General features: G+C 37.3%; 2 protein-coding genes across 6 annotated transcripts; one reads left to right on the top strand and one right to left on the bottom strand.

Moving 5' to 3' along the window:
• Nucleotides 1–32: 32 nt before the first annotated feature.
• Nucleotides 33–21409, bottom strand: rtf2 (replication termination factor 2). The gene is made up of 9 exons (XM_043242656.1): nt 21240–21409; nt 20427–20521; nt 18810–18903; nt 17494–17633; nt 16162–16240; nt 4079–4192; nt 3793–3844; nt 1751–1813; nt 33–648 (listed from the first exon to the last, which is right to left on the bottom strand). The coding sequence occupies exons 1-9, from the start codon at nt 21306–21308 to the stop codon at nt 449–451; spliced, it is 906 nt and encodes a 301-aa protein (XP_043098591.1). The 5' UTR covers nt 21309–21409; the 3' UTR covers nt 33–448.
• gcnt7 (glucosaminyl (N-acetyl) transferase family member 7) lies at nt 2398–14089 on the top strand. Of its 5 annotated transcripts, none has more exons than XM_043242652.1 (5): nt 2398–2775; nt 3612–3680; nt 9874–10860; nt 11008–11103; nt 13159–14089. In XM_043242652.1, exons 3-5 carry the CDS (start codon nt 9909–9911, stop codon nt 13404–13406), a joined length of 1296 nt encoding a protein of 431 aa, XP_043098587.1. In that variant the 5' UTR covers nt 2398–2775; nt 3612–3680; nt 9874–9908; the 3' UTR covers nt 13407–14089. The 5 variants fall into 5 exon arrangements, with proteins under 5 accessions (XP_043098587.1, XP_043098588.1, XP_043098589.1 ...); XM_043242653.1 differs by having other exon boundaries at nt 2398–3235; XM_043242650.1 differs by lacking the exons at nt 2398–2775; nt 3612–3680 and adding exons at nt 4208–4880; nt 6510–6711.
• Nucleotides 21410–26033: the final 4624 nt, after the last annotated feature.

Below are 26033 nucleotides of genomic sequence, written 5' to 3'. Positions count from 1 at the left end.
AGTCAGAAATATAGAAAGCAACAGCGCGAGACTTCTCCGAGAGAGGACCTTTATTGTGTTCACAAGTGATGCATGTTTAAAAGTACACTACGTATCTACTGTAACGAGTAGGTTGTTTCTGTGACACCGTGACATTAAACAGGACCACGTGTCTGCTCCCGAAGAGGAAAACAATGTTATCTTCCTTTGCCTTTTTGCTTATGTTTTCTTAAATGCAATGCAGTCCATGTTGAAACCCGAAGAAAGCGGCTTAAAGCAAGATGCTGCTGCTGCAAAGCACAATCCAGTCATAAAATAAATCACGAAAAGACATTAATAAACGCTTAAGCATGCAACTGAATTAAGATAATCTTATAAAAGGTAAATAAAGATTAAAAACGAAGCGTCGGTGCGCTCCTACGAAGCCTGACCACTAGAGAGCGAGCTTGGCTAAGAAGAAGAAGAACACTCAGAAGTGGTAAGGCGTGTGTGTGACCCAGTTAGAGATCTGGTCTTTGGTACGCTTGGCAGAGCTGTGGGAGGTGAAGAGCGACTTGTAGGCCTCCGACTTGTCCTTCATGTCCTGGATCGATCTCTTACTGCCAGCGACGGGGCCCGCGGGGGCCTTTATCGTCTTGGAGCACTCGCCGGACGCGGACGGCCCCGGAGCTGAGAAAAAGACAAGACACGCCACAGCTTCAGTGAGTGCACGACTTCTGGCGGGACGAAGCGATTCTAGCTCAACCCAAAAAAAACCCTGCTTTGCTTCTTTATTGGAAGAATCGCAGCATTTCGTCACTTTCTCAGCTCTGCGGCGAACGAGAGATGATCAAAAAACATCACAATGATCCCCAACCAAACGTCTCGAGAAGCGCAAAGCTGCATGTTACTCAATGACCAATCCAACGCTAATAACATTATTGCAATGATAATGCTTTTTGCTGAAAACTCAAAATCCGTTTACTAGACGAAAGAATCAAAAAAAAAAAAAAGCATGTCGATGAAGTTGATTTCATCACTGGAGGAAATGTCATTATGGACTCTTCTGGCTCCTCCATGTGGATCATCAGCCGCTCGGACGGCACCCATTCGCCGCTGGTTAGCAAAAGACGGAACGCTGCATTTCTCCGAAACGTTTTTTCAGCAAATAGTGAAGTCTTTTTGAGAAGAGAAGCCTGTCCCTAAATGACACGACCGCTTTATTTGCATGGAAGGGGTAATTCATTTGTTTGTGATTAACCCGTGTGAGGACACCACTCTTTGAGAAAATGATGGCTAGTAAGATGTTTTGTGTTGTTATATTTTCCATTAGCTTTGAAATCTAGAGAGTCTTATACGTTCACATGTGTTTGACGCGTACTTAAAAGCGTGGCGTACTACCAGCAGGATGCAGGAACATTTAGATCAAAATAGACGGTACGTATGCGTTACAAAAATAGGATCAAGTTTTTTAAGAATCCTGAAAGAAAATATGAATGTTTCTTGAGCAGCGAATCATCATGTTTAAGAAAGGTTACTGATTTCACCTGTATTTTTGATTTTGGTAATCGTACAAGACTTCAGAATTATTTTTTTTTATATACTCCAACAAAAAGGTCTATTAACTGAACTAAAAACCTTTCATTCACTGCTAACATTAAAGCCTGAAATCGCATCAGGTTTTAAAGTGATAAAATACGTCTACAGACTCCGCGTTTGTCAAACCAACACATATTTCTATTGTAATGTACGTGCAAATCTATCCCTTCTGTGCCCGGGCATGCTGGGATACCTGAGTCACTGCTGCCTTCTCCACTCAGGGATGAAGATTTGGTCTCTGAGGCGTCACAGCTTCCTGCCATTACAAGAGAGAAGAACAAGATTTAGTGGATGTACCAATTTAATAAATAATTAGTTGTTTAAACACTATTGGGGAGTACTTTCATTTATATATTTTGAAGCATATTTAAGTATCACTGAGATATTAGCCTTTTTATTATGTATTCATACATTGCATTTTTCCTTTAATTTTTCAATTTCAAGTTTTTAATGTCTATAAAATTTGTTGAAAATTTGATTTTAATTTATATCTATTTTTTTACAATATTTACTTTCATATGTATACACACACACACACACACAATATATATATATATATATATATATATATATATATTATTCTCTCTGAGAACATGAGATAAGAGGTTAAGCTGATCACTAACATTACAGCAAAAATATTAAAATAAATATATTATATATTAATAATAAATAAAAATAAATAGTGTGAAGTCCCAATATGAAGTTACACTCTAAAACTAAAAAAAAAAAAAAAAAAAAAAAAAAAAAAAAAAAAAAAAAAATTATTTGCCACAACGCACAACCATTTCCAACTAAATTTGTTTACTCTAGCATCTTGATGTTAATAAAAAAACCTCACAGGTATGTTATGCTCAATCTACCCTCATACAGTCATCCCAGCAGAGAAAACAACATACAACATCTCTCTTCATCCCTGAAAGCAAAGGACGGTCTCATCTCAAACGAATTAAGGAAACCTTACTGACAGCCCAGATCATATCTCGTAAAGTGTAACAGCTCATAAGTTAATGTACAATCACATTGCAAACATGAACCGTGGCTCGGTGCATTTATGAAGTGCAATAAATGCAGTCAGTGTGACTTCCCCATTTCAGCGGAGCAAACAAAGAGGCTTTGAGTTTTGACGTCTGGCTGCGTTTAGAGGAACACGTCGCCGCATCAAACACCGGAAAAATCCATAATGTAGCCGACAACTGAAAACGAACGAACGCTGCTGATGTAAGAAATTTACATATGACTAAAGGTCGCTGAATGCATCTATAAAATGTTACGATTGCAGTTCATTTCCCATTTTTGCATGCGTGTCATTGCGTTTAGCCATCAGACTTTCACCAAAAGCTTGATATCGGTTCAGCGCGCATTTGCAGTTACTTTGGGTTAATTATAATCTAACGCTGTTGGGTATAAAAATCAATGCCCTTAGAGGGAGAGCACTGAGAAAGCCCTACTGTGCCATTGCAGGTGTTAACATGAGACTAGTGTGAATGAATTTCTTACTGAGCTCATTCTTTTAAACTCTCAATCTTTCAACAAAGCTCTCTCGATGACGCAACGCCGGTAAAGCCAGTAAACCAGGTACAACTCTCACACAATGTGCGTAGAAGGACGAGGACTGTTTACATTCAGAAAAATCCACCCACAGGAATTATTACACGGGAACATTCTTCTACCTAGAAAGGTCTCTTAATCTCACTCCTAATCTCAAAAACTCAGCGGCTCAAACTATGATTTAAAGCAGAACTGAAGCGGATGGAAACTAGTAGCTTAAAAGTAGCTCATATGACAAACAAATGAATCACATAAACGCAGCTCAAAAATGTAAAATCTGATACATTGTACATAAAAGCTATAATAGCAGTAAAACGTTTAAATGCAACGCTGCATTGCTCAATATTGCATTGCTCAACATTTTACATGAAAGACAGCGGCACTGAATCATCATCATATGACTGATTGTGACATGCAGCATAAAAAAACAGTTTGACAGCTTTGGTGAAGCACTGATGATTATCAGCCGACGATGAAGTGTGTTCATGACGTGTTTTTTTTCACAGGAAACGCAACCTCAAAACTGCCATTTCGTTTGTAAAGAGAGAATTGAAAAAGGGTTTGACATCATCAGGGTGAGTAAATGATTTTCATTTCTGGGTCAGCTACTGCCTTGCTGATCACCTGTAGAAGAAATTCTTCACACTGATCAGAGAGTTTCATCCGATTCGTCATGCGCTACTGTACCTGTTGAATCCGACGACTTGGAGGCTTTAGCATCCTTGCTCTTCTTTGATTTCTGGATAGAAAAAAGATAAAGAACGCCTGACATAAGTGTTAGCTTATTAAAAAATATGGAAGTGAAAAGAAAGGAAGCAAAAATGTTTTTTGCTTATTCGGTACATTCAGGGTGCGTTTTCATCGTCTCATCTCTTACAAATTTTCTTTTAAATGGCAATTTTTTTAATCGTATCTTCCGGGAAGAACATCCCAAAGACGGCGAGTCTATGTCAGCAAGGCTCAATCAATTTACTTTCGCGGTTTTAGCCTTCAGCCGGCGCTCCTCCATAGCCTTCTGCAGCTTCTCCACCTCTTCTTTAGACCCATTCAGCATCACGAGATCGTCTTCTTGGAAAGGATCACCGCACTATTAAAAAACAAACAAAAAAAAGGGAATATTAAAATTGCGCAAAAATGTTAATTCCGGAAAAACAACAGACTTTGGCACCAAAAAAATCTAATTAAATAAAAATGAATTAAAAAATGTAAAATAAAAAAAGGAATAGGCAATAAAAACAAACAAAAAAAATTACAAACTGAATGTAAAATTTTTATGAATAATATCTGAAAACAGCATTTTCTTAAAACACACTCCTATAGTCATTATTCGCAACTTTAAAAAAAAAAAAAAAAAATTATTAAGTGTAGTGAAGTCTATGATTGAAAACTCTCTGAAAGCAAAGCGCAAAAACCGGAGAACTGCTAATATGTCACTAAACAGGTCATAAAGCAGGTATGACGGCTTTGCCTGAAAAGCAGAAAAATGTTACACCGAGTTAACCGAAAGCCAAACGCACACACAATGACACAGGCATTCAGCAGGGGCCTTTGTCTTGCACACGAGCAGCGCTGAAACACACAAGAGCACTAATCTCTCTCACTCATCAGCAAACGCCTGGGCCACCAGCCCTCGGGCTCGCTACAGGTCAGCAGCACTCCGCTCGGGGAAAAAAAACGAGGAGCTAATGTATCTGGAATCATACGTATCTGCAAAGCAAGCGTCTGAAGAAAAGAACGAGAGGTGGAGAGAGCAAACAGAGATGAAGATTATGAAGGTAAAGCTGGAGAGAGAAACAAATCTACTAAACAAACTAAACTAAATCAGGTCGATGCTTGAAAGTGTCTACATGAAAATCTAAACAGACAACATTTACTTCCCTAATACACATTCCTGATTTTCCCGTGCAGAGTTTCCTCAACGCGCATTATTGCAGATTAAACAAAAAACATATTTGCAATACAAACGAAACTTTTTTTCTAAAGTAGCTCTTTTTGAAGCTTTACATTTAAAATGCAAATGACTAAATTAAATGATTACAGAATTTCTATTTCAAGAATTCATAAAAAATTAATTGAAGTCAAACTAATTCTCCACTGCGCCTTACTTCTGTGTATGAAAGCCAGTCTTTTATTTAGATCATCATAACTGCTTTTGTCAACAATGAAGCTGAAACCATACAAAATCACTAACTGTAACCATTCATATCACAGATCTTATTGTGCACAATTCCCTTGTATTATTTTTGAATATTGATAGTCCCTGCTCACACTTAAAATAGAAGTGATCAAAATAAACGTCTAAATGATGACAGACATTTATTTTTATGCATGACAGTAATTAAAACCAACTCGGGTATTTTCTTAATGCACATTCTTAATTTTATTGTGCACAATTCCATTTCATTATTTTTGCTAGAAAATTCAGTATAGAATTATTTTTGTTTTTACGTGAATAATCGAAATAATCAAAATGACAGAATGTTATTTTTATGCATGATTGTAATTAAAATATTTTTTTTAATTCACATTCATGATCTTATTGTGCACAATTTCCTCAATGCAAATTATTCTAAATTTCCCTTTTCACAAATGGCGACAAAAAGTACATTTTGACGAACGACAGCAAATATTTGTTTAAAAATGTTATCAAGTCATTATGAAAATCAAAACTGACTTTCGATTCACTTTCTGATCAGATTGTGCCCAACATCCTCAAAGCACATTACTGCAAATATAAAAAGCGTTTTTGCTATAAAAATATACATATGCTAACATATGAGTTTGTTATATTTGAAGCTTTACCATCTTTGTTCACATTCAAAGCGCAAAAAGTGATCAAAATAAAGTGCATAATTTTTCACAAGCGTTTATGCAATACATTTTTTTTTAGAAAAGTTATTAACTTATTCAAATTAAAAACATGAATAAATGATGACAACAGAATATTGACAACAACAATTAGTTTAAAACTGAATTATCTTAGCATGCACAATTTCCTCAGTGCATATTATTCTTAATTTAAAAAGCATTTCCGCCATAAAAATGTCTGAAAAACCACGTAAATGATACACAAAGCTACTAAATAAGGACTGCTAAAGTAGTTTTTTTGACCTTTTTCACAACTGCAAATTGCCGACAGTAAAAGTTCAAATAAATTTGAATCTATTTAAGGGACCAATAAAACCACTTTAGTTGATGGTAAACCTGAAACTACGTAAAACCTCGAACCAGTTCTGCTGAACACAACAGGTTACGGAACTGGTTAGTCGCTGCGTTAGAGATAAAGCGCCGCGCTTGACGACAACACGACTCTCACGAGATAAGAGTGTCAAAAAGCAAAAGAGGTGCAAATTAAAGCGAGGGCTAGGCCAACCGTTTTTCACCTGCTCACGCTCCTCCTCCAGCCCTCTCATGGGGAGTGTTACTGAGCAGCCAAACCCCACAGTCACGGGAGGACACCACAACAGCAACAACCGGCTGTTTTACTCGCAGGGATTTCAGCTCACGGAGGAGCCTTTTAGACAGAGCTCGTGCCGACGTTAGCGCGTTTGTGAATGTTTAATCCCGTTTCCTGTCGAAAGGAGTGGAAACGTCTTGAGCTGAAAGGTAAGCACGCTTTGACTCATGGATTTATCGGCCCATGTCTAATGCACTTGATGTTTATGCTTTAGAAAAACCAAAACACGTGTAGGAGAGAGACTCTAAAGAGGTTTAAATGAGGTCTGATGGTACACTTAGCGTCTGCTTTATCTAATAAGTACAGAGAAAACAATCATCTTTTGCTATTTGTAGTTTAAAAGCAAAACGTAACGGAGATCGTATAAAAGCATATATACTAAAGTTCAGGAGGGATTAATATATAGCATTGCGATTAATACTTAACGTCACTGGAATGAGTTTAAAGTTCAAGTTTATGTGCTCTTTAAGAACTTCCTTAATCAACGAATGGTCATGACTTTACTTGCTCTACACTTAATTTCAACTGACCGTTCAGTTTTCGCTTGGTGTAAGTTTCAACTGAAGTAGAAGCTGCGCAATTTCTCTTTTCTTACAATTCACCCTAACCATGTTCACTAAACGGTGAGCACACAAGGCGTCAGGTTGGATTATTTCGCTTCACCGCTCTGTACGAAAGAACAATGACAGTCAGTATAATACAATATAGCAATACAGTCACCGCTCACCGCCGTGTTACCCCAAAAACTATTTGTTCAGGAAGAGAATTGTAGAGGACTTTAATAATGCAAAATGATTACAACTCGTGGTGTTCTCGTTTTAACAATTATATGTCTTAAGTAGAACGCTGCGGTTTCGTTTCAGCAGAAATACATTTTCTTTCCAACCTCGAAGCATTAAGCAAAACCGCAACATCCTGCCGTATTGATCTATTTTCTGCAGAACGTGCAATGCCCCTATCGCATGTAACCAAAGAACTGATGGGAAAAAAACATTACATGACGTTTAGTCATTTAGCTAACGCTTTTATCCAAAGTGACTTACAAATGAGGACAACGGAAGCATTTAAAATCAACAAGATAGAAGTGATATGCAAGTGATATAACGGTTCTCAGTTAGCGTAACGCGTTTTTTAAAAATAGTATAATAAAGAAAACGAGAAAGAATAGATGCATAAAAATAATCGTATATAAGAAAACGAGTAGTAAATGAGTGCAAGAAGGTTTTTTTAAGAACAGATTTCGAATAAACAGCGCTAGAGTTCGAGGGTCAGACGAAGATGGAAGAGATGTGTTTTTAGCATTCTTGAGGATGCTCCTCGGACTGAGGGCATGTGTCATTCCTTCAGGAGGGCACTCTGCGGCCCGTTCATACTGTAGCATTTCAGGTTTAAAACTGCTACGGTTAAGCCTATCGTTTACAAAACCCTGCCGCTTTCTTGTTGTACCCGTAGATGTGCGTTGGTAGATTCCCCTTTCAATCGTTCCAACGCGATTTAAATAACGGGGCGCCTACATACACGTATCTACAAATGGTCACGTGACAAGCATTTTAGGTCGTGCAGTGTAAAAGGAGATCGTTTCTGAAGCGCAGCGGAAACGCGGGACGGTTTCATTCTAAGACGCGGTTTAAAACTAAAACGCACTGGTGTAAACGGGGCTTTCATTTAAAAGGTTTGAAAATGATTTTGTGCCTCTTTGCGATGCCACAATAGACATTACGTTCACTTTCAGAGCACAAGTGCCTAGAGGGCACATAAGTATGAAGTAATGCGTTTATGTAAAGCGGTGCAGAGCCAGCGCTGGTTTTGTGCCTAACTGGATGGTCCTTCATCCAGTACGAAATATCTGTTAGACCAACGGAGAAAATAAATGCCAAAAACACACTAAAATAAAAAAAATAACAAATTTTATTAAAACGGCAAAATAATACTGGGGTGATGCTGTATAATGCTCTTAAAAGCATAAACATACTTAGCAAAATAAGTTTTGAACCGTTTTCTCAATACATTTCACTAATATATTAAATACACTTATTATTTATTCTTTTTGAAACAGAACTTTAAGCCAACCACATTAAAATCCCAAATGACTAGATCTTTAGTGAAACACTAACCGTTACCATTAGTTAACACTTATGTCACGCCTTCTAAAAAACATTGTCACACAGTACTGTCATCTATTAGGTAATGTTTAAACTTTTTAAGCTGTTTTTTTTTTTTTACAATCTTCTGAAAGCCTTTAAACTAGAATCGGTTTGACAGTCATTTCTTAAACTCAAGCTCAAGTGTAACAGGTCTCTGACTGCACGCCCTACGTGATGTTGATTGAACGCTGTGCACTTCATTGTTTAAGGTGACAATAGACAATGTCAGTGTGTTTTATAAACCCCCGAGGGTTCATTAAACAACTTGACAAAACCGATATCCAAAACTCATGTGCGTCCAGCAACTGGGACCTCCAGCAGTGAACGCGGCTCTCTGGGGTGCTATTAAAAGGAAACCCAAGGGTCGCTGCGCTTAGAAAAGATTGACAAAACAGTGTTACATCCAGGTGGGAAAAGACTTGTACCCTCATAGAGACGTGAAGGCAACCGGAGTCACTGTCAAAGGGAATGATTGGGACCACACCATTATGCGTCATTATGAGAGTCAACAAACGCTCTTGAATAATGGAGCCACCCATTCAAAAATATGTTTGTCGCTGTATGTAATGATATGATCAATTCTGTCCATGACCTCACAACACGGCTGAGATGAAGCCACCCAAAACATGTGCTCTCAAACTCCTCTGTAGTGAGATTAGTAGCGAGTCACCCTAATGTCACTAATCAAAAAAAAGAAATGCATATATATATACACACACATATACATATACTTATACAATGCATTTTGAATGAACACGATACAATAATGAATAAGCATAAATGTCACCCTAGATGAATAAGTGCTGTTAAAAAAAGCTGCTCTCTATGACTAGACTCTCTATGGCGAAGACTGGAGTAATGATGCTTTTACTACAGAAATAAATTACATTTAACACACAAAGGAAACGTTGGTTTCGAATGATAATATTGAGCAAAACTGTCTTTTTCACAGTATTTTTAATCAAATAAATGCAGACTGAATGAGAAGACACTTTCACTTTTTCTTTTTTTTTTTTTTTTTTTTTTTTTAAATAACAATGATTAATGACTAAGAAGCTTGGTTCTGTGTTTATTTTAATGATTAACAGAAAGGGGTGTGTAAACGAGCACTTCCCCATGTTGTGACTATTTCCTCTCTTACTATTTTCCTCTCCTGCTCTGTTTCAGGAGGTCTGTAGCTGCTTTTCAGATGCTGGACTATTATGGTCCAGCTTGAGAACACCAAGTGCAGTTTTCTCTTCTGCCTTGGAATCTGCATCCTAATATGTTCTGCCATCTACCTGAAAGCCAAAATACCCAACACGTCAGTTGAACGAAGTGGCTTGAGCAGCCAATCCACGCCGGCACTCAAATCATGCGACATTCTTCCATCCGCAACTCCTGGGTTTACATGGCAGCGAAAAGCCTGTAAGAAAATCAGCTACGAGACCAAATCGAACGCAAACTGCACTGTGTTGAAGTCTGATCTGCACTTTATTACGACGCCGCTGAGCAAAGAAGAAAACGACTTTCCTTTGGCTTTTATAATCACCATACACAAAGAGTTGGAGACGTTTGTGCGGCTTCTGAGAGCCGTTTATGCACCACAGAACGTGTACTGCATTCACATAGACGCTAAAGCGCCGGAGGAATACAAGTCGAGCGTCCGAAACCTTGTCGAGTGCTTCCCGAACATCTTTGTGGCGTCCGTTAATGAAAAAGTCACGTACGCCGGCTTTTCCCGTCTGCAGGCTGACATCAACTGCATGAAGGACCTGGTGAAGTCTCCAACAAAATGGAAGAGAGTTATAAATCTGTGCGGCCAGGATTTTCCAATCCAGACCAACCTGGAGCTGGTCCGGTACATGCAAGGACCCGAATGGAAAGACAGGAACATGACGCCGGGAATCAAGCAGCCGCCCACTATGAAACACAGGACTGAGTTTCAGTACGAGGAGGTAAAGGGCACACACGTGGCACCAAAAGGCAGGAGCCAAAAGAAAGGACCACCTCCTCACAACTTGACAATTTACTTCGGGACTGCTTATTACTCCTTAACGAGACCGTTTGTGGAGTTCATCCTCAATGACAAGGTGGCCAAAGACTTGCTGGAGTGGTCTAGAGACACCTTCAGCCCAGATGAGCACTACTGGGTGACGCTGAACCGCATGGAGGGTAAGTCAGAACACAATGATCAAGTCTATGTTTGCTTTAAAATGCAATGTTGACTCAGAATGTCGATAACAGAAATATTGATGATATAAAACTGCTCGGAAACATGCGATCGCCTAATCCTGAAAATGCTCTTGCATGTGTACTCAGAAGCACCTGGAAGTCACATAGAAGGCGAATGGGAAGGTAACGTTCGTGCAATCAAATGGAGGGACCAAGAAGGAACAGCACATCAGGGCTGTAAAGGTACGGTTTCTTCCAAAGCTATTTGCCACAGAATCAGCAATATTTATAATATAAAATGCCATGTTTATCCATGGTGCCTGTAGATTAAATGACTAATCATTAAATGGCAAATGACTAATCACATTAAAAAAAAATGTGGGGTTTAAATAGGTTTATCTATAATGTATATACAAAAACATTTAAATTCAGCATTTATTTCACAAATAGATACAACTTTATTTTTGTATGATTATCATCATCAATCTTTTATATTGTTAATATATTGATATGCATGAATATATACACATATATATATATATATATATATATATATATATATACATTAAAGGGATGCACCGATACCGATACATCTGGTATCGCCCTCGATACCACATTTTCTAAAGTACTCACTCGTTAAAAGTCCCCGATACCGGGACCGATACACGCAGTCTGAGAATTGTCTATGTTTGAGCGGCGTGTATGTTAATCAGAGCGCCGAGTGCCCCGCCCCAGCTCAGAGCGGGTAGAAGCGGCGAAACATGTCAGCCGTGTGGAACTATTTCAAAGTGAATGAAGGCGACAAAACAAAGGCGGACTGCAAATTGTGCTCAGCGAAATTGTCCAGAGGAGGCTCAAAAGGTAGCGCATATAACAATTATCGAGTACATTGCACTGAGTGACCAGCCACTCTCGGAGGTAGAAAATGTGGGATTCCTGCGTCTCCTTCATGTTCTGGAGCCGCCGCTACATGACTGACACGGAGCTGCCTAAACTACACGACTCCGTGAAAAAAAACATATCCACAGCCTACTGCAAACCTCCTCTGCGTTTAGTTTCACCACGGATATTTGGACAAGCAGTGTTAGCCCGTGTCGCTAATTAGCCTAACCTCTCAGTGGATAGACGAGAGTTTCACGCCATAACGAGCCATATTACATGCGAAACAATTCATGCTGCTCGCACACCAGCCAGGCTATAGCTCATGTGTTTGAGGAAATGCTCCAGACATGGGGTATACCTAAAACATCAGTACATGTTGTACATGTACATATATTAATTCCTACCTCAGTTGCACTGACTGCCACAGTTCTATGTTGGTGGATGTTGTTAGTTTATTCAAATATTGTGCACTAAATAGCAAAGATGTTTATTAATGCCCTTGTGTTGTCCAAAGCGGCAGAGTTTACAACAAACTGAAAAAATACTTGAGTTGCACTGTCACTGTTTACATTTTGACAATTATTTATTCTGTAATATGTTGCATACAACATGCTTTTCATTTTAAATAAATGTTCTTAATTTCAAACTAGTCCCTTGTTTTTTTGTTAAATTATATGACTAAAGCTGTTACCTGTAAATTTAAATCATGTTTTTATTAAGTACTGCATCGGTATCGGCGAGTACTGAAATGCAAGTACTATTCGATTCCAAAAAAGTGGTATCGGTGCATCCCTAATATACATATACACACACAAGTAAAGAAAATTGAATGGAACAATTTATATATTCTTATACATTTATATATTCTACAAAGGTAAATGTCTTGAATTAGCATTGCTTAGTGTATATATATATATATATAAAATTTATTTATAGAAAATGACCAATATAAAACAAAACAAGAATAACAATCTGCTAATGACATAAGAAAAGTTTCATACCCCACTGACAGGGCTGTGTGGGTGTCTCTCCTTGTTTTAAGTATAAACTCTCAATTTCTCAGAAAACAAGACCGAATATGTTCAGTTTACATCTCAAAGTGAATGTATCTTGATTTAAAGACTTGACATGTTCGTTCTGGAAAATAAAACAAAAATACTGTGCATGTAAAATTTAATAGAACGACTTTGCATTTACATTTTTCTGCTCTGATTAAGAGGGAGAATTAGGGTTTTTTAAAGTCCCAAGAGACCCTGTTATTAGAAAGCTTGATATTGCATTTATTTAAGTCTGAGCCAATTAAAGCCTTTACACAGTCATTAGATCTTCCCAGAGACAATCTGTGTTTTCATGTAAACATAGCACTACAGTCTTGTGTCTATGGATACCAAAAGCATTGTTTGTTTGTTTGTACAGGACAATACATCAGGGATATCTGCGTTTACGGCATTGGCGACTTACCGTGGCTCATCGAAAAAGAGAGCATGTTTGCGAATAAATTTGAGACTGCAAACTTCCCGGAAGCCCTGGATTGTCTAGAACTGTGGCACCGGCATAAAGTTCTCCAGCACGCTATGGTTCCTATACAAGCATCGTGGCGTCTAACCACAGAGATCGAAATCATCAACAGCACGCTCGTTTTAAAACCAGGGGAATGTTTCTAAACAAGCTTCCACGAAAAGCCACAAAGGAAGTGAAATTCACACCATGTACGGGCTTTTCAACTTCTGCATGCACTCAAGACATATATATATATATATATATATATATATATATATATTGGAGAAAACACCGTTTTCTCTTGACGTCAAAGTACCATCTCACAAGGACACAGTAGACATGAAGGAAGAAATCTCGCTGGAATATTTTCTGCTTTACGGTGCAATTTTTGTGTGTCAATATTCAAATGCAGCTCGTGATGTATAATCGTTGAAAACCTGTGAACACTCATTGTTATGTAATGAGTAATAACCGTTGTGCTTTTAATAGTAATCGTAATTTATATTTATTTTTATTTATTAACTGCTGCATAATGCACTGTATGAAGTGAATACCTAAAGAATAAAGGCATTGAAATCCTCGGCGAAATCTGAGATACAACAAATACTACACTATACTACAGGCACTGTACTGTGATGTACACCGTAATTGACAGATATTGTCACCGAGCCCATCATTAGTTTAATTTAGCGAGCATCATTATGGCATGCCACTGTAATGCTTTCATAATGTAAGCCATATATTTTCAATATGTAAATGTTCATGCAAATTATGTACACATGAACATCTGCTAGTCATTTTTGTTTTTAATACTGCATTGAACTGATAAAAACCCCACCCAAACAAATCAAGCGCTTTCATTTCCATTGTCCTTCACAAATGTGCCTATTTAGCAATTTGGATAAGAAAAAAAATTATCTTCTAACAATGTCTTTTTTTTTTTTGGATGCTGACAAAAGAACATATAGCCATAAACACTTACATCATGACCACTAATAGACGCATAATCGCCACAAAGTGGTACTACAGCTGATGGTATATACTACCATGCATTATTTATAAATGATGTCTCAGTTTGTGTTTCTTCAGAAGAGATGTGCTAATATTTTATTAAACATTCTGACTTTATGATCATTTTCACAGAAAGCAGGTGACCAAGTACTCAACTACTCAAACGTAAAAGTCTGTACTTGCATAAACGCTATTATATACATTAAAAGGTTGTAAGTCATATTCATAAAAGCATGTGAAATCAGAAATAAAATTTTGGTGAAAAAACATGCCACTAGTAATTCTAATTTAACTTAATATGAATGCATGTGAAAGATACATGCATTTTAACTTTTTTTTTTTTGACCTCGATCCTCAAATGAGCTCTGCTAAAAACTAAAATAAATAATAAAAGGTTGAAGCCTTGTTAAAGACGATGACAAATGCCTATTCAAAACCAGACACATGTAACGCAATACATAACCACAGGTTATGATTAACTGCACCGAGAATAGTTAAAAATTTGCTTGCAAATGGATAACCCTCGGAGGTTTATATTCTATATTCAAATCCAGCTGAACGCTTGTCGAGGCACAGCACGCCATGCACCGACCACCGACGTGTATGCCTGTTTAGAGAAGACGGACTGCAGGGATGCAGTTAGCCTATTTCCACCTTAATGCTCGGATTAATTGAGACAAATGCCACAGAGAAACAGCAGCTAGCAGAGCCTGAAACCAATTAGACCGAGGCAAGGGACCGGGAGGTTAATGATTCACTACTGAGAGTGAAAGACAAGTCGAGCTCATTAGCCACGGCCCAACTCCGTCCAATCACAAGCGTAAACACAGCAGAAAGAGCACGCATTACGAGAAAGGTGACAAATCACCTGGACAAAGAAAAACACAACCAGAGCAGCTGACTGCTCAACTCAGCACTTAACTTCACCCGCGATAATGACTTCTCATCTACACCTGCACTTTAGTCAAACCAGATATGTGCCAGACTACAACACCAACCTTTCAGAAATAAAGAGGTAACACTTTATAATAAGCTGTCATTTGTTAACATTAGTTAAGGTATTATCTAACATAAACAACGAAGAATACATTTATTGCAGTACTTAGGTTAGTTAATACAAATACAATCGCTCCTGGTTAGTTCATGTTAGATCATGGTGCATTTAACTAATGTTAACAACCACAAAATAATGCATTAAATGCATTTACATTAATAAATGCTGAAGAAGTATTCATTAGTTCAACTTATGTTAACCAATAAACCTTATTGTATTAAGTGTTACTAATAAAGCACCTGAAAGTGTGTATACTGTATTTTGATAACACTCCCAAACAGAAACTGTAACTTGAATATAGAAATCTGATCGTTTGTTAAACTTTTGATCCATTAATATACCACTCAATTAGGCTTTTACATTTGTTTACTTGTTTTATTGTAATTTAAATCACATATACAGTAAAACTGCTAAAATAGCTGCTTTGTACTGTAAATTATTCTACAATGTAACTTATTTCTGTGCTGCAAATTAGAAATATTATATATTTTTTAAGGTTTGTTTAGGCTGTAAATGTGCATTGGCATAAACATATTACAGACAAAAACTCTACCAAAAAATGAACACTGCATAGCAGGACAGATATATATCAAAAATGATTTATGCAAAACTGAAGGTTAAATTAAGACACATTAAGAGCTATTGAAAACCTTTATCTCTGACCTTTGATCGACATTTAACTAGGATTTTCATAAAGTAAACAATGAACTACATTATGCCTTTGTTCATTTATGGTCTAAGGTTTCAGGAACATTATTAACATACACCTGCTATAATAAACACCTGTGCAAAGACTAAAAGTGAAGTGATTGATAACAGACCACAGAAACGTGAATGATTCAGGTTTCCCCTACCTTGTGGCAGATTTCAGTCTTCACCTCTCGGAGAGCTCGTTCGGAGAAAACGCAGCCACAGGTTTGCAGGTACAGAAACCTTAGGAGAAAAGAGCCGTGATTACAACCACAGGAACCTCATGCAAAGAGCAAAAATAATCAAGAGCAACTTTGTGGAAAAATTAATGCATATTTTCCACTTGGTAGTATGAAGGGAAAATCCATTTCCAGCAAAATACAGCAGCTATGTTAATCACATCTTAAAAAGTTATTAGATAAATTTTTAGATTAGATAAACAATTACACACACACACATATGTACATACATATACACACAAATACACACATATACATATATTTATAAAACATTTAGTATTATATATATATATATATATATATATATATATATATATATATATATATATATATATATATATATATATATATATATATATATATATATATATATATATATACACACACACACACGCATTCACATTTGTTAATTTATGATTTAGCATAAATTAGTCAACTACTATTAAAGGAATAGTTACTCAAAAATGAAAATTGCCATCAAGCTGTTCCAGACCTGTATGAATTTCTTTGTCCACCAAACACAAAAGAAGATATTTTGAATAAAGTTTGTAATCAGGCAGATTTGGGTCACCAATCCCTTCTATAGAATATATATTTTTTTCCCCTTCTATGGAAGTCAGCGGTGACCAAAACAGACGTTTTTCAAAATATCTTTCCACATATTCGTCAGAACAAAGAAATTCATACAGGTTTGGAACTATTCGGGGCGGAGTACATGAAGACACAATGTTCATTTTTGGTTGAACTATGCCTTGAACAAACTGTGCAAAATGTCATCAAGTAGGTTTAGAGGAAAAGCTCCAGTAGAACAGCATTTTTTTTATGACAATAAACAATATTTTTACTGCAATTATTATTCTAGCAGTCCAAATACTAATTGGAAGAGCAAGCAAACTGGCTTGATTTGAAAGAAAAACGTGAGGAAAAATGAAAATAGAGAAAAATAAAAGAAAACTAGTAGAACTAAAAGTAAAAACAGAAGTAGTAGAAGTGTGTTATGATATGTTTATCCTGGTTGGGTGATATTTCTACATCACTGAAATGTATAGTGACATAGTATAGAGTACTCTTTTTTTTTTTTAGAAGAAGAAGAAGAATCCACCAACGATTAGCTTTCTTGAAGCTGATTCATTACATTGAGATGGAGGAATGCATGGCAAGAAGACATGCTTTTTCTTTACCCACGACCTTTGCTTGTATGATTCATTTGTGCTGTGGTTGAAGGTGCTGCATGAGCTGAACGACATGTGGTCTTACTTGTGTTTTCCGTTCATCTCCAGTCCAACCACAGGACAGATGAACATGGCGCAGTGCACATCTTCATAGCAGTCCCCTTTAATGTTGCGCCTCTCACCCTCCCACGCTGGGTTATCCGTCAGGTGAAGCTCCTTCACGTCCTGTCAAACACACCAGGCTTCAGATTTAACTAAAAAACTAAGACTTGCTTGCATACACTGTCATCTGACCAAAAAGTAACGAGTCTGCCATTTTTGTTCTGACCAACTGAGGGGAAAAAGCATTACAATAAATCGTGCTAGCAATGGTTAACTCATATGACATCAAACCCTGCAAATTCTTACGCCATTAGAATTTCATACTAAGAAATTATTTTAACCTGAAGAGCTAATTATGCTTCTTAAACATTATTTCAACCATGTGAACTGGGATAAACTAAAGACACAGTTGCAAACACTGGCCGCTTATGCACTTGCTCAAAAAATATTTTTGGTAAAAAATTATGCAAAATCAATATTTATCTAGTTGTCAAGGCAACATTTGGGGTGTACTGCAATAGCTAAAACTGAAACAAACTAATAAAAACTACATGTGGGTCAAAGACAAGATCTTCTGCGTTATTAAATATGCAAATAAACCATATTAAATGCAAGTAAAATGTGTACTTTAATGTTTCAAAATATGGGTAAAATAAAATTCTATCATATAAATAATCACTTTGCATTATTACATTTTAATGACTTTTTGCTGACAAAATATTATATATATATATATATATATATATATATATATATATATATATATATATATATATATATATATATATATATATATCTACATACATACATATATCATTTAGTATTATATTTAACTAGTATATATACACATAGGTAAAAAATTAAAGTTAATAAAAATATAATTATTCAATATTTGTTGACTTTTTGCTGACAAATGTGTTCTGAATGATAGTGGCAAAGATCTGTGATGATTAAAATTACAATTAATTAGCTTTATGGGCTTCATGGAGATCCTTAATAGAATATATTGAACAGAAAATACTGTTACATTGCATTACATTTTAGCGTGTTCCTTCCATAATTACTGTAACTATATATGATTGTCATTATTTGTTGACCAGAAAATATTAAACACTGCACATTTAAAATGACAAAAATGACATCTAAAGATTAAAAAAATAAAAAAATAAAGCTTAATTGCAATTTTGCCAAAAATCACATAAACCTGCATCGCATGTAAACGTAGTCAATAATTAAATAGTGATACAGTTTAAACATCATATGCAAGCATATAACCAGATGCTGTCAGTGTCTACTGACCTTGATGCTACGGATGTGTGCAACAACCTCGGTATTCGGCCTCTCTGCTGATTTATCCAACAAGTACTCAATGATCGCATCTTTATTATACAGTCTGGTGGAAGAAAAAAGACAATTGAGCAGATGCTGCAAAATTCACCACAGCTTCACTAAATATTAACCCTATAGTATCATCGCTTTGGCAGAAATATTGCAGACACATACTAAATATGGTCATTGATATTAATATTGTATTAAAACCTTGAGCTTTTTCCATGCATGGTGCTTAGTCTGATCTTACAGTGGTGTGAAAAAGTGTCGGTCCACACTAACGTTATCATCAAACAAATTTAAACATTAAACACGCAGTTATTGAATTTGTATTATGAAGGAGAACTACATTGAAACCCACATGGCCCTGTGTGAAGAAGTGCCTGCTCCCTAAACCTAATAACTGCTTAGTCTGCCCTTAGCAGCAACAAATCGGTGCGATTCAACCACATTAGAGGTTTTTTTTTGCATGAACCGCCTTTAAAGGTCATGTCCCAGCATCTCAACAGGATTCAGGTCAGGCCACTTGCTGGTGTGTTTCGAATCACTGTCCAAGTTTGCTTTAGCTTGAGGTCAAGACAAGACGGCTGGACATTGTCCTTCAGGATTTTTTGGCAGAATTCGTGGCTCCATTTATCACAGCAAGTCTTCCAGGTCCTAAAGCAGCAAAACAGCCCCAGACCATCACACTACCACCTCCACCATATTTTTATGTCGGTATAATGTTCTTTTTATGTTACTTTTACGCCGGATGTAATAAGACACACACCTTCCAAAACATCAACTTTTGTCTCATCAGTCCACAGAGTATTTTCCCGAAAGTCTTGGTGATCGTCAAAGATTCTTGGAAGACGAGCTTTTGTTTTTGTTTTATTTTGCAGCGGTTTTCATCTTAAACTCAGGCCATTTCTGCCCGGTCTCTTATTAGTGGGGTCATGAACACTGTCCTTAACTGAGGCAGGTGAGGCTTGTAGCTCTTTGGATGCTGTTGAGGGGTCTTTTAAGACCTCTTGGATGAGTCGTCGCTGCTTGGGTTGATTTCGCTCAGTCGGCCACACCTGGGAAAGTGTGTCCATGTTTTCGCCGTTTGTCGATAACGGCTCTCGCTGTGGTTCGCCGGGAAACGGCTTACAGATCTCAATTGCTTTCTTTCTAATTCGTCTTTGACTTTCACTGGATCTCAGCATAACGTTCGGCTTTTGAGGATCAGGCAGGTCTTATTTAAGGATTTAGTTTGCCCTTAATAATAATAAAACCGCATGTTGTGTTTACTTGCGTTACCTTTGATTAATATTTAAATTTGCTTGATGATTAAAGTGTGACAAACATGGGGGTCAACACTTTGTCACACCACCATTTCAGTTATGGTTGGTTGTTACGAATAGAGGTTACGTGAGACAGAAAGTCATTATCGTCCCATTTCAGCCCGAAGGCTTTGATTCTGTGATAATGACCACCTGACTGTATTTATATTGCACCGATCCTGCTTATCATATGCTCACCTATTAAATAAATGAACAACAACTGCTTTAGCTCGCTATACATCACGTTTCTAAGCAAAAACATAAACATTATTTAGCGAAGTACCTGCCCAGCTCACAGGCGACTATGGGTCTCTTCAGCTTCTCCTGACTCAACGCACAGTGCTTCCATTTGGCAGCAAGTTCCGCGATTTTATCGACCTGCAGAACAATAAAGTTAAGAATTATGAACCTTAACGATGAATGTCTGGTTCACGAGGGACCTACGTAAAATACTGAATGCGTTCAAATAATTGCTGCTGAGAAAAACATCAGCTCCTTTTACAAAAAGCCATCGATAAGGACTGTCCTGAAGCTCGTGAGCTAAAAAAAAAAAAAAAGCTCGAAAGTTTACAGAATTCAATTCCCTATGTTAAAGATACTAGGTTAAAATTGAACACTTTAAATATTGTAATTGATCGTTAAAATATTCAACACTAATGTAGTGGCGTGCATTATTCTTTTTGCGTGTAAGCTCGTAACATTTATATCGTGTTTACTATTTGTATATCCATAAAATGCGAAAATAGAGAAATCCTAGTAGCAGTTTGATATTTAGGGTGGTGCTGTTTCGTTATCTCTCACGCTAATACTGTAATAAATATAACGTAACTTCGAGAAACACCATAGTACTAAAGCGTAAAGTTGGTAATACTGTGATACTCTGAAATCCGTGTGCCATGATTTAAACACCACTGTAGTAATCTACTATGGTTCGTGAGTTTCAGTACTACAGCATGTTTATGTCCAGAAAATAAAGTTGTATTTAAGACACGTTCAACAAAACAGAAACTCGCTAGCCGTTTACATGCTAAGACGCTACATGCTAATTCCATACAAATGTATGACAAAAACCGCGTTTTTAGCGCAATGCCTTCACCTTTTCAACCTTTTTCGGTCCTTTAACCAGCTCGTGTCTTTTAGGAATGGTTCCCCCGTCGCATCCCATACTGAAAATACGATTCAAACGGTTTTACTGACAGAACTTGAGCTGAAGCTAAATCGCGACACTATAAACAATCGAGGAGCTTGAGCGAAGAGCGTCAGCGGGAAGTTAGCGTTTGTTTTTTATATACCGCCGCCTAGAGGGAGGCTTAAACATTACACCTCGGTGAGATGCTGTTCCGGACAGTGACCACTAGATGGCGACTCATACTGCGTTTTAACAAACGGTTAAACGACCACATTTGGAGCTAAACTTAAATTAGACAAACAGCATTTTTAGTGCTTTAGTTATACATCCCGACACACTAAGAAAAACGATAAAATAAAATGCATGGTTATTTGAAAGGAATACCAAATATACCAAGAAGAGCACGCTACCAGCCTAGATAACGCAGAACGTCCATCTGGACTTTAATAATAGCCTCACAACGTTAGCGCTAAAGCTGTATTTATATATTGTTCATGGAAGCTTTTTATAGAAATGCTTTAGTAAGACTGTCCTCAAAGATGTTTTAGAGAATTCAAAAGCAATTCCCATCATGTTTGAACGTTCCCTCAATTTTGAATGCTTTAGCAGAACGTTTTTTGCACACAAAAAAATTCACAAAATCTTACTTTTTCTGCATTGTGCACCTAGGTATGGTGGCGATACCATGTTTAATGAGCATGCAGGCTAATAAAATGAGCAGCTTTCGATATAGGCCCATCGCTACCACAGTACCTTTTGTAAGAGACCTGTGCTAAAGCCAGCGTATGCTGTCTAGGTAGGTTTTGAAACTGGCTTGAGCTGGTTTAAGCTGGTCTGGTTCAACAAGAACCAGCGTAGACCAGCTCAAACCAGCATCCCAGCGTCAAAACATGCCTCGCCATGTGCTGTATTCTTCAAAAGGGCCAGCTTAAAAATACGTTTCATGCGCGTTAAGTTGTGTGTTTCGTCTGACTGCCATCTTTTAGGAGCGGTTAATGATAAACGCAGAGCCAAACGCAGGCGTTTTCGGACAATGAATATGAATCGAAATGGTCAGTGACAGGCCACTTAGTCTAATTGTGTGGATGAGAGCTAAAAGTTGTCTTAGGAGAGGAGGTGAGTGCTAATAAAGTCTATTTCCTGTGCCTTCAGGAACGACTGATTGGTTTAACATTGACGTGCACATCTGAGCGACCATTAGTTTGTGCAGCGGTATGTAAAGTACGACTGTGGCTGTGTAATTTATTACAGTGCATGCCACGCTCTAAAACCCAAGTCAGTGCCAACGCCAGTGCGTGTTTATATTTCTAATACGATAATATATATGCGAATATGCATGGGTGAATTTTTCATTATATTTGACATTATCAAATAAGGCCCACATAGTTCATCTCCATTATCTATTTGCTCTACCAGTAATTCAGAAATCGCGTTACGTGTCTTATTAGATTACGCATGCCTCTCTCATGGCTAAATGTTTTGCAATATGGATTTTCATTAGATCAAGGAGTGCTCTAATCTGTTAGTACACTCTTTCAAATACTTTAAAGTGTCTTTCAACACAGTGGCGCGGATCCATACGCGTCCTCTCGCGCTCTCAAGCCGTAATAAACAATTTCACTCTCTTAGACCCGCGTCTGAGCACACGCTCAGAAAAAGTACAGCCATTTATCTCAATTTAATCGCCACTACATTTGCCCTTCAAATCGAGTTTAGCTCGAAGTCAACACGAAACCGAAACTGACCTCGTGCGCTTTCTCAGGCATGTTCCTGGTCCTGCCGCGCGTGTTGTTCCAGAGATAAAACACCTTTTATGATTTCACTTTTCTATTGAAGTTTAATATACCTTTAAAGAACTTCCCAGTTAATCTCAATGGCATTTTTTTTACACAATTACCTGAAATGTAATGCACCACGATATCAGACCTATTTGCAAAACATGAAACATCTATAATATAAAGACGCCAAGCAGGCTAAAAGTAAGTAGGTAGTAAATTATAGCTCGCTTGACACTGAAGACTGAAGCAATGATGCTGAAAATCCAGCTTTGCATCAAAGAAGTTGCAATACATTCAAACAGAAAGCATTTGAAAGTTTCCCAATGTTACTGTTTTTACTGTGTTTTTTTTTGTTGAACACAAGGAACTTCTTTCAAAAGCATTGATTGACTTTAATTGAAGACTTTAATTGCTATCACCGTGCAAAAACGGCTTTGAAACAACTACTGCAATATAACAACATTGACGTGACTTACATGTTGCATGCAAAAAAAAAAAGAAGTTATTTAATCAAAATTCAGGGCTTTGGGTGAATGTAGCTGCAAATATAGAAATAATTTTTAGCACTAAATGATTGTATTCATCAGCAGCGGCTACAAGTTAAAAGCTAAGCAGATAAAATGGAGTTCGGGCTCGATGATCGTCCTGTTTCACTCTCATATGTGTCAAATTATACAAGAAAACCTCATGTGAGTGAGCCTAAAACGCCATATCATCAAGCGAAAACGACTTTCAGGAGAACCCATCGAAGCGTTGGGCTTAATCAGCTCGAACGGGCTGGCTGAGATGAGGCGTGTTTAACTGAACACATCAGGGTTCACAGGACGCTGAATCAAACGCATTTAGCATGTCTAATTGGCCAGGCATCGTGGTGTTTGTACTGGCCGTGTCCCATCCTGACTCTTCAGCCCAAAATCGGGAGCCCAGAGGAATGTCGATTTTTTTTTTCAAAGCTTAAGCAGGAAGCTGAGAAATCTTGGCCGGCAGATACGGTACAGACATCATACAGCGCATTCGGGGTTAAAATAATAAGCCTCGTAGTGCGTTCGGGGAGGGGAAAGCATATCTTGATTAGGTTTCAAGAAGCAGTCCATCAAAATATAGAGGGCCATGTGCATTTCACAGCAGACGCTTTGAAAACCAGAGGCTTTCTGCGCCTTATTTCCTCTGAATGCACCTGGATCACTCAAGTGCAGAGCCAATTTGTCCGTTATTATGGCAAATTTTAACATATTTGTGGTCATTAAACCACAGTTATTTGCTCCAGAATGCACTCATTACTACAGACTCAGTTTCCATTTCTCATTTGCAATTAATACTTAATTCTTACTAATGTTTACGACATAATAATAGACAAAACCCCCACAGACTACTAAAAAGACATATGTATCATATTTGACCAGAACGTCACTGGTGTATGTCAACGATCAGTATATTAGATATTGAAAATATACATTATAATATACTGCTTTATTATATTGCAATAAATTGAATAATACTGCACAAAAGAAATTGACATGTGACAGTATATTTACTTTTACATCACAATGCCTTTAAATGTTATATTCACGTGTGATAAAATATAGTACTGTGCGTATAAATATATTTTAGAAATATATCAGCTGTAGTTTCTTCATGTGGAAACGTATTCTTTAATTATTCTTCCTTTTCCAATATTGCGTTTCCTACATATTTTAGTTTAACTGCGGTATATGCAAATGAGCCTCTACATAATTTAATAGGCAAACATTTCCAGAACAGAAAGCTGTAAATTGAATAAAGTTCATGTTTCATGTTGTTGACTTATTTTGTTGAAATATTTAGTTTTATATATTTAGTTTATATATATATATATATATATATATATATATATATATATATATATATATTTTTTTTTTTTTTTTTTTTTAATTTTTTTTTATTCAGTGTATAATATAGTAGTGCTCTCAAAAGAAAAATCATATCCTACATAAAAGTTTTAATTTGCATAATATATGTGTATGTACTGTTCATATTTATTGCATATATATAAATACATACACATGCTTGTATACACTTTTGAAAATATTATATCTGTATGTTAAATCTATTTATATGTAATATAAATTATATAAATCTTAAATATATGCGTGTAAATCTTTCCTAAATATATACTGTATGACTGTGTACTTATATATACATAATAAATATACACAATACACACACATTTGATAGTTGTTGTTTTTTTTGTATTGAGTAAAACAAAATCTTTTGTTTTGGACGCGATTGATTGCTGTTAATCATTCGACAGCACATTAGCGCACATTTCTCTAAGTTTCCAAAATTTGAAACAGAGGGTTGGAAAAGAGACGTCAAACATCATTTTGCCCTCTTTCTTAGTTCCTGCTTTCTCTAAATCCTCATTAGTCAAAACGTACGTCATCTCAACTAGAAATGCGCGCTTGCGAAGCATCGCCGTCCTCTGGATCTCGGTGCATTGTGGGTAACGTAGTCCAGTCGCTAAAGCTTTCCAGACCATTTTGTATCCCCAAAACGGGAAAACCAACAGCAGACATTTCCATCAAATACGATACCCGAGCGGATGATGCACGCCCGCACCAATTTTCCCTCATCAAGACGAAATCGTAATTCAAAAGCGCTCTTTCCACTGCAGTGGCGTATCTGTAATCGGCTAATAAAGGCCGCCTGAAGCCTGAAACGCAGAGCCGTTCAACCCCCCGCGCCTCGACGGCCGCTCAGGCCTTTTCCACTCTAGTTAGTCTGACGGGAGAGCAGAGGGCTTCTGACAGCTCTTTGGCCGGGCAGGGGTTACCCACCGGGCCGGGGACATACCTGCGGCCGAGGCGTGTGTGTGTGTGTGTGTGTGTGTGTGTGAGGGTCGTGGACATGCGCAGAGCCTCTGGTGTGTAGAAGACCGTGCCAGGCCTCCTCTCCACGCACCCCAATAATAACAGCACTCCCTGTCTGAGCCGCGTGCTCCTGC

The sequence above is a fragment of the Puntigrus tetrazona genome, chromosome 6, assembly GCF_018831695.1.
Source record: "Puntigrus tetrazona isolate hp1 chromosome 6, ASM1883169v1, whole genome shotgun sequence".
Classification (NCBI taxonomy): domain Eukaryota; kingdom Metazoa; phylum Chordata; class Actinopteri; order Cypriniformes; family Cyprinidae; genus Puntigrus; species Puntigrus tetrazona.
The sequence above is the reverse complement of the archived record's forward strand: the minus strand, read 5'-3'. Positions and strand labels throughout refer to the sequence as shown.